Source organism: Brachionichthys hirsutus, chromosome 19, assembly GCF_040956055.1.
Source record: "Brachionichthys hirsutus isolate HB-005 chromosome 19, CSIRO-AGI_Bhir_v1, whole genome shotgun sequence".
Taxonomy (NCBI): Eukaryota; Metazoa; Chordata; class Actinopteri; order Lophiiformes; family Brachionichthyidae; genus Brachionichthys; species Brachionichthys hirsutus.
The window spans coordinates 1716044-1732946 of record NC_090915.1 but is presented as its reverse complement, the minus strand read 5'-3'; the positions used below and the strand labels follow the sequence as shown (position 1 = coordinate 1732946).

The window sequence follows — 16903 nt, the reverse complement described above, 5'->3', positions numbered from 1 at the left end:
TTTGGACGAGTTCTCTGTCGTATCCTGGACGGCCGAAGGTGAAACCAGGATTTCACGCCGGACGCGATCCCGGAGTGTTGAATCCTGAGAGCTGGTTTGACCTTTGGCTCGGCTGCACAGACCTCCTCCAAGCAGCTCACGCCCCTCCCAACTGGATCTACACCGTCCACATGGTGATCTGGGTCATCTCCAAAAGGTTCCAGAGTGGATCTGGATGAAATCTGAAGACCCACCTACAGAATTTGATTTCATCCAGATCCATGCAGCAGTTTTCCAGTCGTCCTGCTGACGGACCCAGAACCTCCTCGGTGGAGGTAAACACACTGAACTTCCCTGAATGCAACATCCACTGATGATGAAACCAGCTGAGCTCCTGGAATCCTGGGAATGTGGGAGGATTGAAAACGCCTCTGGGTAGCGCTAATCCCGACACGTCTGCGTCCACATGGCCACGCCTTCGGGATGAAAGGACGCCAGATGTTCAGTTACTTTCCAGACGGGGAACTCGCCCGTCCAACGAGCTGGAAGGCTTGACTCACACAGAGGTTACTCAACACGTCCTACGATGTCCTCAGAGGATGGGAAACTTTCCCCTCCTTGTGCTTTCTGCCTGACCCCCCCCAATCCGGATAGCTTCACCAGTGCCAGTGCGCACGGGGCTCACTTTACCCTCCTTGAGGCCTCCAGCCGGGGGTTCTGGTCTAAACGGGGGCTGTGTTTCCACACGTCCCAGAAAAGGAGGGGAAAGACTCAGGGCATGGAGCGCTGCTGCCCCCTACAGGAACAACCTCGAATCCCGGACTGCTCCTCTGAGACTGGACATTGGACGGGGGCCACACTGCGGTCCCAGCCCTCTGCTCCCTCCCTCGGTGTGTTTAACGTATAAATTAAACGTAGGGTTCTGTCTGCAGGTTGTTGGTTCAGAGCCCGGTTAGCCAGTTCAGCGTACGTGGGAATAAGAGACAGAGAGACGGACGTGATCTTCTCTTCTTTAATCTCTTATGCAGCATCACATAGAGGGTACGAGCCTTGTGTGTGTGTGTGTGTGTGTGCATGCATTGACAAAATAAAGATCTATTTCACATTCGATACGTCATCGTTTTCACACGTCACTTCCCGTAATCGAACTGGCGTGATGCTCTTATTGTGAAAGTCCAGCAAGCGCTACTTCCGACGAGGCGTAACCGCTAAACATCAGCGGTAACGCCTCTTTAAACTGGTTTAGTGCGGCGTTCTGAAACCAGATGATGCGCGTACACACACGAATCTGGATTACCTGGACATGTTTACACCTGATGGGCAGGTGAGCCGACAGGCCAGGTAATTAAAGGCACAGCGAACAGCAGAAACGTCTTCGTTCCTTCCCCAAAAGAAAATCAAACACATTAAACTACAACAAAAATAAAAACACAGATAAAGTAGGGACGTGCACGGCCAACGTGCACGGCCATTCCAGATGTTGATGGAGCTTCAGGGGGTTGCTGGTGCCAACACAAGCCTCTTCCTCAGGGTGAACCGGACCTCGGGCATCTGCTTCCCTCGACCCGGCTGAAGGCCCACCTCCTTCTGGCTGACTTCATCGTTCACGTGCACGAGGGCGGCGAGCATGTCCTCGCCCCTGAAACCCGAGCGAACGGTTACTGCTCTGCTAGCATGTGGTAAAGATGCTACCGCTAGATCCATGGGGGGGGTGCTTACCTGAGACACGCCTCCTGCAGCTGCTTGCACAGCGACTGGATGAACCAGCTGCCCTCTCGAACGTGTCGAACCGACGCGTAGCCTTCAACGGTGGCGAAGGCCACAAGAAAATCAGCCTCCAGGGGGACGGACAGCGGCTCGAAGCCGTCGGTCTGCAGGTCACCCGATGGCACGCCGCCCTGCAGCGGCGTTCCCCTGCAGGCCTGGATCAGGAAACATTTAGGCTTCCCAACGAGGGGGGACTGGGGGGTCGCCTTAAAGATCCCGAGCATCGCATTAACAGAGAGGAGCTGCCCGTCCACCCCGTAGACGCCGCTCTGCTCTCCGTGACTCAGGACAGCGCAGAAGAAGGCGTCGCCGTGTTCGGGGGCGCCCTGAAGGTCGGCGAATCCGGTACCGGACCACTCGGCGACGCCGAGCTCCCGCAGCTGGGAGGGGTCAGCAAGAGAGGCGAAGCGCCTCAACAGCCGGGTCATCTGGTCCCTGGTTTGGTCCTTACACATCAGCACCCTGAACCCCAGCCCGCCGTAGGTCTCTGCCAAACGCTCTGCACAAGAGAGAAGCTTAAGAAGCCCCTCGGTGGGAAACGGCGTGCGAATCGGGCCGACGTACGGACGTCTCGCTCGGTTCCGCTCCTTTGAGGTCGAGCGAGAAAATTCTCGTTGTTTAGGATGAGCAGGAGGCCGATGGGGCGGCGGCTCAAGCGGTACACGTCATCCTTGGGTTCTGATCTGCAGGGAACGGCTTCTAGTGGGTTCCTCCTCACCTGCTTTCGTCTCCTCCCATCTTCTAAAGGCGCATCTGAAGAAATAAGAAGCTTTAGTCCCACCTCCAAACATGAAAGTACGGTTATGTTGAGCTCGTACGCGATAGATTCTACCCGTTGACGTACCTGTACACCTGTGGGGATGAAGGTCCTTAAAGTCTTCAGCTGGTAGAAGTTTCAGGAAGGCGTCGCAGGCCCCGTCCCCTTCATTCATGATGCAATCCATGAGCTCAATGACGGCGCCCCTCGCGTCCCCCCCACAGAGACGTCTGAGGTTGCAGAATCCCCGAGAGGTGACGAGACCGTGATCGCGACACTTCTCCAGGAAAGCGATGGGGTCGCAGTCTAACAAGCCGTTCATGATGGCGACTTTATTCCTTCTCATCACTTGCTTAGCCCCCATGTCGAACCTGGGGGGGGGGGGGGGGGCAGAAAGAAGCACGTTAGTAAATACACCTGCTAGCCGAATAGGAGTGATCATAGCACTCTTCATGTTAGCATAGCATAGCGCTAACCTTTTCTATGACTCCATTAACCACAATCAGATTTGCTTTTGCGTCCCGCTGGATGGTATTAGATCTCACACACTCCAAACTTCCGCTGATGACGACATCTATTTATACTACATCTAAACTACTCAGATTAATGGCAAATCAGAAAACAACATTAACATTCTGTCAGGAGGTCTTCCGGTCGCATTAAAAACGGTGGAAACGGTCTCACCCTTCGGTGAATCCGGTTAAAAGGGTCGAATCCTTCTTTACCTGACGTTATTGTTGATGTAGTAGCCACAGACATCCCATAATACTGTTACTAGATGTAGCGACACAAGACACTTTACGACACTCCACTTTACGGCATGCTAGCTGTTCGAGTTCCGCCCCGTTGCATATCCCTGGTGGTCTAGTGGTTAGGATTCGGCGCTCTCACCGCCGCGGCTCGGGTTCGATTCCCGGTCAGGGAATCATTATTTTGTATCAAAGTGACAAATAGAAAAACTTGCAAGATCAACAAGTGACAAAAGGAGTTTAAACGTAACAACAACAACAACAACTCAACCTTTCCTCCCTCGCACAACAGACTCGACGAAGCTAATCTAAGTTAATACAAGCCGGGCAGCCACAGTCCCCGGTGGTCTAGTGGTTAGGATTCGGCGCTCTCACCGCCGCGGCCCGGGTTCGATTCCCGGTCGGGGAAGACTTTTCCTCGACTTATGCATTTTGTAAACCCAGCGGAAATCCACCGTAGGAAATCGTTTAATGCTTATAAAACATCACATAAAAATAGACGTATTGAGTCTCACATCTTTAACGAGTACGTTAAGTGAGGACTAGCTCCGCCCAAACAGGAAGTAGAAGTGAGATCACGAGGAAGACTCGAGGATAACAAAGTCCTGGTGCTGGAAACGAACGGTTTGCTGTGAGCCGAGATCCTGAAGAAGACGTCGGTACTTCCCGGACGCCATAAACCCGTAAAAGAAGCCGCCATAACGGCTTTAGGAAACCATGGCCGGCCAGATTCAGGCAACCAGAACGGACGGCATCGATAAAAACGTGTGGTGAGTGACAGGTCAGGGCGGTATGTGTCTAGTGGTCAATGAGACGGAAACCGCGTGTTGCGTTCACGTGTCACAGCGACATGTATCTATTCAATCAATCAAATCTTTATTGCAGACACAATGGTCCAATAAAAAAACACACATAACATTTACAACGTTTGCACAGTAAACGCAGTAATCCTATAATAACATCAAGTACCAGTGACACCAAATACCTACAATGAGGCGGAAACCGCGTGTTGCGTTCGCGTGTCACAGCGACATGTATCCAGTCAATGAGGCGGAAACCGTGTGTTGCGTTCGCGTGTCACAGCGACATGTATCCAGTCAATGAGACGGAAACCGTGTGTTGCGTTCGCGTGTCACAGCGACATGTATCCAGTCAATGTAGCTCTGGATCTCTCGCCTGTTTTGCACCAACAGGAATGAATTTGTTCAACTGGCTGCCGAGTACAAGCCGGTCAACCTGGGACAGGGATTCCCAGACTTCGCCCCCCCCCAGTTCCTCCTGGATGCTTTCAGTGACGCTTTGAAGGAGGGGGGGCCGATGGTGCACCAGTACACCAGGGGTTTTGTAAGTGGACGTTTTGTCTCTGAATGATAAGCGTTCCTGTTGGTGGCTTGTGCGACGAGGATTTATTTTTAACCAGCTATGAGAGGCTGGGGGGGGGGGGGAGTGTGACGTCTGCTGCGACCTTTGTCTCCCCAGGGTCACCCCCGCCTTGTACGGAGTCTGGCGAAATTCTTCAGTGGCATTCTGGGACATGAGATCGATCCTTTCGAGGACGTCCTGGTCACAGTCGGCGCTTATCACGCGCTCTTCACTGCGTTGCAAGCGCTGCTGAACGACGGGGACGAGGTACAAGTCCAGACCGGGTGTGAAACGTCACAGCGAGCTTGAACTCGCCGTCTCTCCGCTGGTGAACAGATTTCGGGGGCGGGGGCGGGGTCTGTGTCTTCCAGGTCATCATTATCGAGCCCTACTTTGACTGCTACCAGCCCATGGTGAAGATGGCCGGGGGGGCGCCGGTGTACGTTCCTCTGAGGCCGGTGAGCGCTTCTCACGTTGGGCTGCGGCCGTTTCTCTTCCGTCTTTGCGTTCACGGACTCTGAGGTTTTTACCCGCCTTTATTCTTTGTGCGGCGCTGAAGAAAGCGGGGGCCGGCGGCGTCCTGTCCAGTGGAGACTGGGTTCTGTCTGCAGAGGAGCTGAGCAGCAAGTTCAGTCCACGCACCAAAGCCATCATGATCAACACTCCCAACAACCCCCTGGGCAAGGTAAGACCCGGGGGGGGGGGGGGGGGCGACCCGGGTGCTGCTTCACGGCTGGAGCGTGTCGGATGTTTCAGACGCCACAGATCAATGTCCTCCACAGGTCTACAGGGGGGAGGAGCTCCAGCTGATCGCCGATCTGTGCATCAAACACGACGTGATCTGCGTCAGCGACGAGGTGTACGAGTGGCTGACTTACGACGGCGCCAAGCACGTGAAAATAGGTGAGGTGCGCCGAATGCACGGCGGCCGGGCGGCGCCATCAGTAGACTAACGGCGCCGCTGCGTCGACAGCCAGCCTCCCCGGGATGTGGGAACGAACCGTCACCATCGGCAGCGCCGGAAAGAGCTTCAGCGCGACGGGCTGGAAGGTGAGGCGGCGGTCGACCGGGCGTTCAGGTGCCCCCCCCCCCCAAAGACGCTCCGCTGTGACGACTCGTGTCTTCTGTCCAGGTCGGCTGGGCCATCGGCCCCCAGCGTATCATGAAGCACATGAAGACCATCCATCAGAACGTGGTGTACCACTGCGCCACGCTGGCACAGGTGAGCCGAGTCCTCGCTCAATCTGAGCCGGGTTTAAAACGCCTTTAACTCCGCCCCTCCCTGCGGCAGGAGGCGGTCGCCCGAGGCTTTGAGAGGGAACACCGAGTGTTCGGGACCCCAGAGAGCTACTTCCAGCAGCTGCCGGCGATGCTGCGGCCCAAGAGGCAGAAGCTGGCCTCGTGTCTGGAGAGCGTGGGCTTGCAGCCCGTCATGCCGGAGGGGGGCTACTTCATGATCGCAGACTTCTCCTCCGTCAGTGAGTCCGGAGCAGCAGACGCTTCGTTCAAGCATCTCTTCTTTATTCCCTTGTTTGTCGCGTCTGATCTGCGTTTGCCTCGGGTTTCAGAGGCGGACTCCGAAGATCAGAGCTCTGGAGACGAGCCGATGGACTTCAGATTCGTTAAATGGCTGATTAGAGAGAAGGTAAACGTTGGGTGTCGATCTCATTTGGAGTTCAGGTTTGTGAGACTGAGACGTGATTGTTTTAAATTCCCGGGCAGCTGGTGTGCGATGATGAGGAGTATTAAAATGTTGAATGTTTATCGGTATCAGCAGATATCGCCAATCAGACTTAAACAAGCACATAAAGGTTTGGACGCCGTGTGCTTCCCCGTTCAGGGTTTGGCCGCCATCCCGGTCTCGGCGTTCTACAGCCCGGAGCACAGCAAGGACTTTGAAAAATATATCCGATTCTGTTTCATCAAGGTGAGTTCCGACCTCGGCGCGGATCTTGTTCCTGCCGTGGCGCTTTGTTGTCCACCCGACTCGCGTCTCCCGTCCTCGTCCACAGGAGGACTCCACCCTGGACGCAATGGGAGACATCGTGAAGCGGTGGAGTCGGGGACAGTCCAGTCGGCCGTGACGGGAAGATTGGACCGCACCGCGTTGCTCCGGCGAGGTCAACAGTGAGCCGTAATCAGCGTCCGTGTGTGATTCCATCCATGAAAGCATCGTGAAGCACCGCCCACACAAAAAAGCCCCCCTCCTTTATCCTGTCCCCTCCCGATGGCTTTAGTGTCTTTGTAGGTTTGGAAAATGTAGATGAAATCAATAAACAAGAAGAGCACGAGCCTCCACCAAGCAGCTCGTTGAAACCATCCACACGGTGCACACGTGTATTTATTTATTACAGATTTTTGACTCCATAAATGGGTTTTAATGTTTAGAAAATGTCCTGACCGCGTTCAGAAGACGTGTTTCATGATGGTTCATATCGGTGAATTCAACGCTGATCGATCGATCTTTGTGCTAAATCTGTCGTGGGGGATTTTTTTTAATGCTTTTTTTACAAACTCCTTTTTTCAGGGATGGGCTTCAGCGCTGTCTTCGCTCAATGTCTGATTCTCAAACTGATCTAGCCAATCAGAGAGAAGTAGGGCGGGTCAAAACGTCGCAAAAAAAAGCATGAAACCCGTGACGTCATGGAGATACTGCTTGTGATTTTTCAACTTTTAACTCAGAAACACAAATGCCACGTCAATAAACTTTGACTGTCAGTCTGTAGCAGCTGATCGCGTCGCGGAGACAACGCTGAAGCATGTCGAGACGAGTTCGTGCGTATCTGGCAGAGGACGATGACGTGTGGTGAGTGTGATACCGACACGCGTGGGTCTGTCCGCCGCTGCGTGATACCGACACGCGTGGGCTCGTCCGCCGCTGCGTGATACTGGCACGCGCGGGCTCGTTCCCTGCACTGCGCGAGAAACCTGTTGAATATTTGAACCCGTTTTTTTTATTTAATTTGCACTGGTAACCATTTTTAATCAACATTATTGATCTGATCAGATTTTGAATCTTTCATTTCTCCCGGAGTAAGGGCCGTTGTCTGACGCTGAAAGGGTTAATGAACATGCCATTGGTGCCGACAGGTTCCAATTAGCGCTCCTAGCAGCAGAGTACAGCGCGGTGAACCTCGGCCTGGGCTTTCCTGATTTTGCCCCCCCTGATTTTGTCAAAGAGGCATTCTGCAAAGCTTTGAATGGGGGGGCCATGATGCACCAGTACACCCGGAGTACAGTAAGTGGACACGCCCGGTGCGTCTTTCAGCGCCCCCTCCCTGGATCACCGTGGGCCTTCTCTCCTCAGGGCCAGCGCTCGCTTGTAAAGAGTCTCGCCAAGTTCTTCAGCAGGATGACGGGACGAGAGATCGACCCTCTGGAGGACGTCGTGGTGACGGTCGGGGCGTACCACGCGCTCTTCTGTGCGTTCCAAGCTCTGGTTGACGAAGGAGACGAGGTACGAAGACGAGGAAGCAGCGCCGCTGTCCTGCTGCGGCACTTCCTGTCCCAGGTTCTAGCTGGGAAGGGAAATAAGAATAAAGTCACGCGGGTTACTACCAACGCGTCGTACCAGATACTCTCAGCGTTTACTCGACTTTGAACATTCTGTTATCTTGACTGCGGATATCAAGTGATTGTTGTGTCATTGTTCCTTTAATGATCTTGTTCTGCAAACACAATTTACGCCCAGAGATGATCAGGAACGGTTTCCCACTCTTCCCTCATGATAGTACGTGGATGTAGTTCTGGGTGTGAAATGTGTTCTTCATTTGCTCTTTACGTTGCTGACTTGGTGGGTGGAGTTACGTGTAATGCAGATTCCAGGTCAGATTCCAGGTCAGATTCCAGGTCATGTGTGCTCTCGTGTCTGTTGACTCCATTGATCGCCCGTGGACTCTCCCGGACTCACTCACCCCGGCCACCAGTGGGACTTCACCTAGCGTCTCACTCTGGCCATGCTACTGAGCCTAGCATTCGCACCATCACTCAACATGATGAGAGGAATTTCAGTGTGTGTGTGTGTGTGTGTGGGGGGGGGGTGATGAGTTGATCGCCAGGAGTCGTGCCTTAAATGCCTAAGAGCCAATGTCCAGGTTTTTATTTTATAAACGTATTTTAGTGGCAATTAACCACTAAACCTTATATTATACACGTGTAATAACTGCTAACGAGTTATTACACCGGTATCTACTCACCAAAACACATTTGTTGAAGTCCAAATGCCAAGTTCTTGTCTTTTAATCCAGGGTTCTTGGTCTCTGCGTGTCGAAGCAGTTCTGAAGGCTCCTTTGTCTCCCCAGGTCATAATTGTTGAGCCGTTCTTTGACTGCTATCAATCGATGGCGCATCTTTGTGGGGGGAAGTCGGTGAACGTGCCTCTGAGGCCGGTGAGTGGGAAACGCCCGCGTTGTGTAGCGCCTGTCTTTATTTCAGTTCATAACTCTCTGGATTCCTTTGGTGTGTTAAAGAAAGCTGGGGGTTGTGCCAACCGGTCCGGAGACTGGGTCCTTGACCCCGAAGAGCTGGAAAGCAAATTCACTTCACGCACAAAAGCGATCGTCATCAACAATCCCAACAACCCGCTCGGCAAAGTAAGACCAGCGGGACAAGCTGCCGGTTGTTCCAGGCTTCGGCTCTGGGTTGCATCTCCTCTGTTTGACAGGTTTACACTCGGGAGGAACTCCAAATGATCGCTGACCTGTGCATCAAATACGAGGCGATCTGCATCAGTGACGAGGTGTATGAGTGGCTGACGTACGATGGCGTCCAACATGTTCGGATCGGTGAGACGCGGCCAGAGAGCGGCCGAATCGGCGCAGACGAAGCAGCGTTTTTAACGTGTTCATTATATCGCCGTCGACAGCCACCCTCCCCGGGATGTGGGAACGAACCGTCACCATCGGCAGCGCCGGAAAGAGCTTCAGCGCGACGGGCTGGAAGGTGAGGCGCCGGTCGGCCGGCATTCCTCCAGCGACCACCGCCTGTAACGACGCCCTCCTGTTGCTCCCCCTGTCAGGTCGGCTGGGCCATCAGCCCCGGGAACATCACCAAACTCTTAAAAGCCGTGCAACAGATTTCTATTTCCGAATGTGCAACTGCTGCTCAGGTAAATGCGCTCCGAAGCCGTGTGGCCATTGTTGCTCCAGAAAATCATCCGTCTGCGTCTGAACCTTCAGGTTCATCTTGACTGTAAAAAAACAAACTTTTTAATCAAGGGTTCTCGGTGAAAAAACAAATTTTTTAATCCAGGGTTCTTGGTGAAAAAACACTTTTTTTTAATGTTTATTCACACAAATAATCGTGAACCGTGGCGATTGGCTGCTTCTCAGGATTCTGATGGTCTTGTTTTATGGATGCGACCTACAGGTTATGATTTTAGTCATTTGCTGCTCTTTGTCACTGCTGGAAGTCGCTGAAACCCGACACCTGTCTCTCTGTCTGATAGCTACAGGTGATGTCATTGATAATCAATAATAACAGTCACTTTCTCGTTTAGAAAGCTAGCTAATTAGCTCCAAACGGTTTATCATTGTGTTCTGATTGGTGAGGTGTTCTTAACCTCCTATTGGTGATCAATAAACAATGGTGGCCATCATTAGAATGAGTTCTAAACAGGGCATTGGCTGCCTTTGTGTTCATGCTGAGCTATGAAACAGCGCCCCGTGTGGCCTAGAAGCGCAGTACAACTATAAATCTAGAATAAAGGTGAAACCGAGTCATAGCTATTTATTTAGTGGCCCTAATAAAATCCCACCTGATGCATCCTCGCCGTTGACAGGAGGCTGTCGCTCAGGGGTTCGAGAGAGAGTACGAAGTGTTCGGAACGCCGGAGAGCTACTTCCTCCAGCTGCCTGCGCTTCTGAAGAACAAGAGGGACAAGCTGGCCTCCACCCTGGAGCAGCTGGGTCTGAAGCCCATCCTGCCGCAGGGAGGCTATTTCATAATCGTAGACATCTCCTGCTTCAGTGAGTGTTGGACGTTAGTTTTATCAGTGAGCCTAGCGTGGTGTAAATCGGTGGACGTGACATAGAATAAGAGTTATTTTCTTTTCTTTTTTTTACAGACGTGGAACTCGGTGACTCCGGCACTGAGAATGATCCCTATGATCTCAGATTTGTGAAATGGCTAATTAAAGAGAAGGTAAAGATTTCAATTTTAATGTCGACTTCAGGTAAGTTGGAAGGAAAAGAGAATCTATTTATTACAGACCATGTCGGAAACACGTTTAAGAAGGTTGGCAAGAAGCTTACCAACAGATATTAGCAATGCGAGGGTTAAGTAGGTTTTAAGACTGAAGGACATTGGCTGGATGGCCGACCACAAACGGTTTGACTTTCTCTCCTGCAGGGTTTGTCGGCGATCCCGGTCTCTTTGTTTTACAGCCGTGACCACAAGAAGGATTTCGACAAATACATTCGGCTCTGTTTCATCAAAGTACACAAAATACAGATTCTTATCTTTTATTTCATTGACTTGAAGCATTCTCATGTTTCAGTGCGTTCCTCTTTAACGTTCCCTTTCATTGTCTTTGAATAAAAGGAGGATTCCACTCTGGAAGCAGCCCAGGACATACTGAAGAGATTTAACCCGTGAAATCGACCACACGCAGAAATGCGCTGTCTGTCCTGATGGAGTCGCACCTTCAGCCGGCAACTCACTGCCTCTACAAAGAAGAAGAAACCTAAAGATTCATTGTTCTTCCAACCATCCAGAAGGCTCAATAAAGACTTTGATGACTCGTGTTTGCATCATTTGTTCAAAGCCATTAGTAGGCGTGAAGAACCCTAATGAACCCTGGTGGTGAGGGCAGGGCTTAAGCATGAATCGTGGAATTTTGGAGGAAACCGGAGAACCCGGAGGAAACCCACGCAGACACGGAGAGAACATACAATCTCCGCACAGAAAGGATTCGGACCCAGAACATTTTAGCTGTGTGGCAACAGCGCCCTAATGTGCAGAAATTATGCAACAAAAATAAGACATGATATCCAGCAAGGTGAAAAAGAAAGAAGAACCGACGGGAACAGAGCTGAGGAATATTTGAGACCGTGTACACCTGGATCTGTCCGACAGGGGGTGGAATTGCACCTCTAAGGATGTCCGCTGCGGTAAAACCCCGAAGAAGAGGAACAACCCGGAAGTAAATAGAGTTCACACGTTTATGTCTATAGTCATGTCTTCTCCCGTGAAGAAACCCAGACTCGTGTCTTCTCAGGTACCGATGCTTTACATTTAATTATGTCGCACTTCTGTGAATAGCCTCCATTCTGTGTGTTTTCTGTTTCTGACAGCCGGAAGAGAAGGTGAACTGGACGAAGAGGAAAGCAGAGAGTGAGTAAACGCTACACGAAGCTAACGGTTAGCTAGCCATTTACGCACCATCAGGCGACCTGCGATGATTTATTTTACTCCAAGAACGGAGTGAAAACTATTTAACATATGTTAATGTCAAACTTTTATTTTGTTTTCTGTTTGTTAATAAAACGAACCCACGCGTAATTAAGAGTAATTATCCTGTTAAAAGTGTTGTTCGTCACCGAATACGTAGATTTCATGATAAGTTGCAGCTGAATAATAAGATAATAAATCAAACATAATCGAATCCTTTATTTGAGCCTGTCGCCTCGCTGAGATCTTAATCTGCATGAAAGAGAGAAAACATACCGTTTAAAAAGGGTTTGGACCGTTCTGACGTCACCGCTACGTTTTACGTCATTGTTTTCCTTCAACGACAGTAAAGGAGCTTCGTAAGCAAAGGAAAGAGGCCAAGCTGATCAAGCAGTTGGACAAGCAGAAAGATCAAGAGGCTGCAGAGCGAGCCAGACGGGAACTGGAGCAGAGGCCAAACGCAGAAGGTGAGGCTAGCCGCTAGCGTGACGTCACGCGCCGCCGTTAGCCTGCGCGGGCGCCAGTGAACACGGTCTGTTTGCGTGTCGCAGGCCGTGCGTACACGGTGAGCGTGGCGCTGCCGGGATCCGTCCTGGATAACGCTCAGTCCGCTGAACTCCGGACGTACCTGGCCGGACAGATCGCCCGCGCCTGCGGCGTCTTCTGCGTGGATGAGATTATTGTGTTTGATGAACAAGGCGACGACGTCACGTATGTTTTCTTAAGAAGAACAGTTCATTGGTTATTCCAAAAGGTCATGAAATTAACCGTGAGAAGAAATTCCCTCGCAGGAGCGTGGAAGGAGAATTTAAAGGTGTTGGGAAGAAAGGACACGCGAGTATTCAGCTCGCCAGAATACTCCAGTTCCTGGAGTGTCCGCAGTGAGTAGCAACGGTACTTTAATCTGATTGTGATCGATCAGATCGTGTTTACAGCTTTGCTTTGCCACCAGGTATCTACGGAAGTGTTTTTTCCCAAAGCATCAAGATTTACAGTACGCAGGTAAAACCCTCCTTTCCACGCGTTCCATCTTGATCTCATGCGTCCCACAGTCTAATTCAATTCAATTTCCTTGAGCGTTTTTAAAGTCTGTTTCTCTTCATGATAAAACATTTCCCTGTGCCTCGAACACAAACTTCACGTGTCGGATCTTTGAATTTGAGGCAAGTTTGTCTGGAAAAAGATTTTCAGATTTGACTGACTTATGACTGATAAATGAACAAAGGGTTTGATGTTAATTGTTTAATAAATGTAATCTATTTTTCTGCCAGGTTTGCTGAACCCTTTAGACAGCCCTCATCACATGAGGATGGACGATGAATCGGAATACCGGGAGGGAATAGTCCTGGACAGGCCGGCCAAACAAGGACAGGGTTCATTAGTCAACTGCGGAATGAGAAAAGTAAGAATGTTTCAAAGGCGCTTTCGTATATAGGTGATTGATTTTATTTATTCAGCTTAACTGCTTATTAAATGTCATGAAATGGTGAGAAATGAGCTTTTAAATGAGAAGTCTTATCTAGAAACTCTTGTTTTGTGCAGCTTTGATCAGTTTAGCATCGTCAAGCTTTCGTGCTTTGGAATGAGCCAATAAGCAGAATGTTTAGATGTGGATGATGGAACCGGACCCCCCCTCTCCCCCCTCTGCTCCCACAGGAGGTCCGGATCGATAAGCAGCTGCGCTCCGGCCTCCGAGTCACTGTTTGGCTCAACGAGTCGGAGAATCGAGGTAAAATCTGCTCCCTCCTCCGTTTTTCATGTTTTCTGAATTGAAAATGATCTTTCGTCCGTTATTTGTGTTTTTCAATGGTGTCAAGAGAAGAAAGTTTACAGAGGCGTGGTGGTGCCTCCCCAGACGCCCCGGACCCGAGGAGGCCTCTACTGGGGTTACAGTGTTCGCCTGGCATCCTGCCTCAGTACGTCGGCGCCGAGCCGGACCCTCGTTCTTCATCCAGGGTGCGTTCGAACCCGCGTCCGTCCCTTCAGCGCCGCTTCACCCCCCGTCGTGTTTTTCACTGCAGGCGCGGTTTTCTCTGAGAGTCCGTACGAGGAAGGATACGACGTGACTGTCGGTACATCGGAGAGAGGCGGCGACGTGGACCCGGTGGCGCTGCCGCCGTTCAGGTAGGTTCACGCCCAATCAGGTGGCGGGATGCTGATCCTGACTGAAATATGTGAACGATTACCAGATGAAATCCGATCATATTTTGAGCAGACATTTTTTGGGATTAATCTCAACGCCTCTGACTCCTCCTCTTTCGCCTCCGTCAGGTTAACGTGTCGTTTTTAGTAAACTAGCCATGAAAATTGGTACAAACACACGAAGCCCTCATGATGTATGACTGTTTTCCATCCCTCTATCATATTCAATTTGCTGAAGTAATGTCCTTCCTGTCGTACTTTACTTTGCTAAGCAGCTAACGTTAGCATGCTAATGTACAAAACCACGGCGCAGGACTTGCTACATGTTTCGCGTCGGACTCTTAGCCGATCACGTCTTATTGAAACGTTTTCCAGGCATCTTCTGGTGGTTTTTGGAGGAGTTCAGGGATTGGAGGCCGGCGTGGACGCGGATCCAAACCTGGACGTGGCCGACCCGAGCCTGTTGTTTGACCTTTACCTCAACACCTGTCCCGGTCAGGGCAGCAGAACCATTCGCACAGAGGTGTGAGACCATGTGATGAGACGCATTTCTGCTCCTCCTACAAACGCTTTACGTTTATTGCTTGTCCATTTCTTTTATTGCCATTTTGCTGGAACAGGAGGCCATTTTGGTTTCCATGGCGACTCTGAGACAGAAGATCACAGCTGCGTTCGCGGTCGTGTCCAACGGATCGGTGAAGAGTTCCTGATGCACGAACGCAAAGACGTAGCGGCAGACGTTCCATAAACATCAGAAACAGGAAAACCTGTTTGTGTCCTGAAAGGATCGTGTATATATTTAAATACAAATACTGCTTTGAACTGACGTGTTTTTGTGAGAAACTGCACAAAGTTAAACTGATATCAAGCAACACCGCGGCGCCGCAGCATCCGAAGTCGCCCTCAGTTCAGCTTCTATACTGTCAAATGATCCACTTATGGATCCAGGAGCTCGTCGGTTTACGGGCGGTCCGATCCCGTTAAAGCCGACGGAGGTGAAAGTATCCGCCGCTCCGGGGACGAACTCCGGCTCCGGGCTTTCATTCAGGCCACCTGGGGTGGAGGAAGGTGATGTTGTACTGCTTGGCCCAGCGTGCGAACACATGCTTCTCCGTAATGAAGCGATGGTGGTTGCCCCGCCTCCCGCCTTCGTTCTGGATGTAGGTCAGACACTCGTCCGGCCCCCGGGGCTCGTAGTAGTGATAGGGCATCTTCCCGGCGCCGGACTTCCTTCTAGGAACAGAAGCGATGGCGTTAGCGAGCCGCCGTGGCTAAACGGCCGGGCTGCCCCCTCTACTCACCCGCAGCGGTTGGGCGGGACCATCCCGTACACCTTGACGTGATCACATATCTCGATGGCGATGACCATCGTGAACCAGCCTGTGCTCAACCACGAGTGAGATTTTTGTCTGGCGGGGTGAGAAACAGAAGCGTTGGTTCGTCGCCTCGGCAGCGACTGACACACGGGGGGCGCTAGAGACGCACCTGTCCCGCCCCGTCTCCCTCTGGAACAGAACGTCGAACCTGCGCATCTTGCTGGGGGCGACGCTGAAGCACGACAAGTTGCTGAAGGTCGTGCTGACCTTCTGGATCAGCCGGTACACGGTGCCTCTGCCTTCCTTCCCGATCTTGTTGGGCGGCCCCCAGAAGACGACCACGGGACCGCCGCCCGCCCGGTGCAGCAGCTCGTTGACCTTCCGGGCCACCCTAAACACGCTGGAGTGGGCCACGACCCTCAGCGAGGTCTGGTTGCCCACGTCGGCCTCGAACCCCAGCGTGGGGGCGTCGTTCATACGGATCACGCACTCCGTGCCGTCGATCTCCTCCCCCGCGCCGGTGCCCAGAACGTGGCTGGAGCTCGTCACCAGCGCGCAGCTGTGACAACGCAGGGTCATGTTCTGAAAGGAGAACCCGACCAATCACTGACGAGTAAGGTCCGGCGTGGGCTCGGACACGCCATCAGCACCGCTTTCGTGCATTCAGCCGTTCATTCAGGACCCAGCTCAAACATGGCACCTTGTTCCCGTGAACCGGCACGTAGCCGTCGCCGCCGGCCCACTTCTTCAGGTCCGTGGACTTGACCTCGGCGTGCGCGGCCACACGGAACGGAGCGCCGCTTTCATCGGGGATGTTGTTGGAGCCGTAGAGGATGACGAGCGTCGTGAGGATGGCGACGGCGGCCAGGATCGCCGCCCGGTGGCTGCGATGTCCCTGCGGTGTAAACAGTGGGAGTGGACTCAACGAGCAAGCCGATGACGTCACTTCCTCCGGTCGGCGCAAAGTGCGAGGGGCCTTGCGTCTGTTTAACAGGTTAGCAACACAGCAACACGTGATGACGGACAATGACGTCAGAGCGCCATGCCCCGGCTCACCTTGACGCCGCTTTTGATCCCCATGCTTTCTGATCAGGCTGCGGACCGATAGGCTGGATGGCAGCGTCTGACGTCATACCTGAGAGGAAGTAAATCCTATTTTTATGTCACATCTTTTCGTTCGGTAGGAAAATAACTTCCGTCTGGGTGTTTACAGTGCAGTAGCACCGTAGCCTTGCTAGCTTTAGCTTTAGCTCATAGTCACCACACATATTTAAACATCCTTTTCTTCCTTCCTTCACATCCGTTATTATCACGTCTTTATGTAAAACGTCAGCTCGAGTGAAGCTAAAGCGTTTACCGTGTCATGATCTTTACGGTCTCTCCCCGTTACCCAGCTCCCTGCGCCACCATATGACGTCACCGCCACTTCGCTCCATCCCCTC

At 52.0% G+C, this 16903-nt stretch overlaps 4 protein-coding genes and 2 non-coding genes across 7 annotated transcripts; 4 read left to right on the top strand and 2 right to left on the bottom strand.

The window, feature by feature from the left end:
• Nucleotides 1-327: 327 nt before the first annotated feature.
• Nucleotides 328-3263, bottom strand: LOC137908508 (caspase-3-like). Of its 2 annotated transcripts, none has more exons than XM_068752919.1 (5): nt 3188-3263; nt 2591-2874; nt 2311-2499; nt 1699-2245; nt 328-1618 (listed from the first exon to the last, which is right to left on the bottom strand). In XM_068752919.1, the coding sequence occupies exons 2-5, from the start codon at nt 2865-2867 to the stop codon at nt 1471-1473; spliced, it is 1161 nt and encodes a 386-aa protein (XP_068609020.1). In that variant the 5' UTR covers nt 2868-2874; nt 3188-3263; the 3' UTR covers nt 328-1470. The 2 variants fall into 2 exon arrangements, with proteins under 2 accessions (XP_068609020.1, XP_068609019.1); XM_068752918.1 differs by lacking the exon at nt 3188-3263 and adding an exon at nt 2980-3123.
• Nucleotides 3264-3356: 93 nt separating this feature from the next.
• Nucleotides 3357-3428, top strand: trnae-cuc (transfer RNA glutamic acid (anticodon CUC)). Its single transcript has one exon. It is a non-coding gene; the product is annotated as a tRNA-Glu (tRNA).
• A 161-nt stretch (nt 3429-3589) lies between these two features.
• trnae-cuc (transfer RNA glutamic acid (anticodon CUC)) lies at nt 3590-3661 on the top strand. Its single transcript has one exon. It is a non-coding gene; the product is annotated as a tRNA-Glu (tRNA).
• A 184-nt stretch (nt 3662-3845) lies between these two features.
• On the top strand, nt 3846-14901 carry LOC137908704 (uncharacterized). Its single transcript, XM_068753125.1, has 24 exons — nt 3846-4022; nt 4446-4596; nt 4732-4881; nt 4986-5072; nt 5174-5299; nt 5397-5517; nt 5588-5664; nt 5747-5836; nt 5906-6092; nt 6183-6259; nt 6455-6541; nt 6627-6694; nt 11689-11830; nt 11907-11946; nt 12351-12480; nt 12553-12714; nt 12795-12884; nt 12956-13005; nt 13275-13405; nt 13660-13732; nt 13821-13919; nt 14025-14127; nt 14521-14668; nt 14766-14901. The coding sequence occupies exons 1-24, from the start codon at nt 3970-3972 to the stop codon at nt 14853-14855; spliced, it is 2532 nt and encodes an 843-aa protein (XP_068609226.1). The 5' UTR covers nt 3846-3969; the 3' UTR covers nt 14856-14901.
• LOC137908632 (kynurenine--oxoglutarate transaminase 1-like) lies at nt 7374-11337 on the top strand. The gene is made up of 12 exons (XM_068753049.1): nt 7374-7420; nt 7705-7852; nt 7922-8071; nt 8916-9002; nt 9084-9206; nt 9278-9398; nt 9479-9555; nt 9632-9721; nt 10394-10580; nt 10679-10755; nt 10963-11049; nt 11155-11337. The coding sequence occupies exons 1-12, from the start codon at nt 7374-7376 to the stop codon at nt 11206-11208; spliced, it is 1248 nt and encodes a 415-aa protein (XP_068609150.1). The 3' UTR covers nt 11209-11337.
• Nucleotides 14722-16896, bottom strand: st6galnac6 (ST6 (alpha-N-acetyl-neuraminyl-2,3-beta-galactosyl-1,3)-N-acetylgalactosaminide alpha-2,6-sialyltransferase 6). The gene is made up of 6 exons (XM_068753050.1): nt 16819-16896; nt 16518-16596; nt 16162-16356; nt 15631-16043; nt 15447-15554; nt 14722-15378 (listed from the first exon to the last, which is right to left on the bottom strand). Exons 2-6 carry the CDS (start codon nt 16539-16541, stop codon nt 15186-15188), a joined length of 933 nt encoding a protein of 310 aa, XP_068609151.1. The 5' UTR covers nt 16542-16596; nt 16819-16896; the 3' UTR covers nt 14722-15185.
• Nucleotides 16897-16903: the final 7 nt, after the last annotated feature.

What these genes read in the sequence shown, in the direction of transcription:
- LOC137908508 (XM_068752919.1), bottom strand. Translation starts at nt 2,867, where the DNA reads ATGGGGGCTAAGCAAGTGATGAGAAGGAATAAAGTCGCCATCATGAAC. An exon ending in CGGAACCGAGCGAGACGTCC is followed by an intron (nt 2,246 to 2,310) that starts GTACGTCGGCCC and finishes TCTCTTGTGCAG; the next exon opens with AGCGTTTGGCAGAGACCTAC. An exon ending in CTGCAGGAGGCGTGTCTCAG is followed by an intron (nt 1,619 to 1,698) that starts GTAAGCACCCCC and finishes CTCGGGTTTCAG; the next exon opens with GGGCGAGGACATGCTCGCCG.
- LOC137908704 (XM_068753125.1), top strand. Translation starts at nt 3,970, where the DNA reads ATGGCCGGCCAGATTCAGGCAACCAGAACGGACGGCATCGATAAAAAC. An exon ending in AATGGCTGATTAGAGAGAAG is followed by an intron (nt 6,260 to 6,454) that starts GTAAACGTTGGG and finishes TTCCCCGTTCAG; the next exon opens with GGTTTGGCCGCCATCCCGGT. An exon ending in GCAGAACCATTCGCACAGAG is followed by an intron (nt 14,669 to 14,765) that starts GTGTGAGACCAT and finishes TTGCTGGAACAG; the next exon opens with GAGGCCATTTTGGTTTCCAT.
- LOC137908632 (XM_068753049.1), top strand. Translation starts at nt 7,374, where the DNA reads ATGTCGAGACGAGTTCGTGCGTATCTGGCAGAGGACGATGACGTGTG. An exon ending in TGAACGTGCCTCTGAGGCCG is followed by an intron (nt 9,003 to 9,083) that starts GTGAGTGGGAAA and finishes GGTGTGTTAAAG; the next exon opens with AAAGCTGGGGGTTGTGCCAA. An exon ending in CGTAGACATCTCCTGCTTCA is followed by an intron (nt 10,581 to 10,678) that starts GTGAGTGTTGGA and finishes TTTTTTTTACAG; the next exon opens with ACGTGGAACTCGGTGACTCC.
- st6galnac6 (XM_068753050.1), bottom strand. Translation starts at nt 16,541, where the DNA reads ATGGGGATCAAAAGCGGCGTCAAG. An exon ending in GGATCAAAAGCGGCGTCAAG is followed by an intron (nt 16,357 to 16,517) that starts GTGAGCCGGGGC and finishes TTTACACCGCAG; the next exon opens with GGACATCGCAGCCACCGGGC. An exon ending in GTCCCGCCCAACCGCTGCGG is followed by an intron (nt 15,379 to 15,446) that starts GTGAGTAGAGGG and finishes TTCTGTTCCTAG; the next exon opens with AAGGAAGTCCGGCGCCGGGA.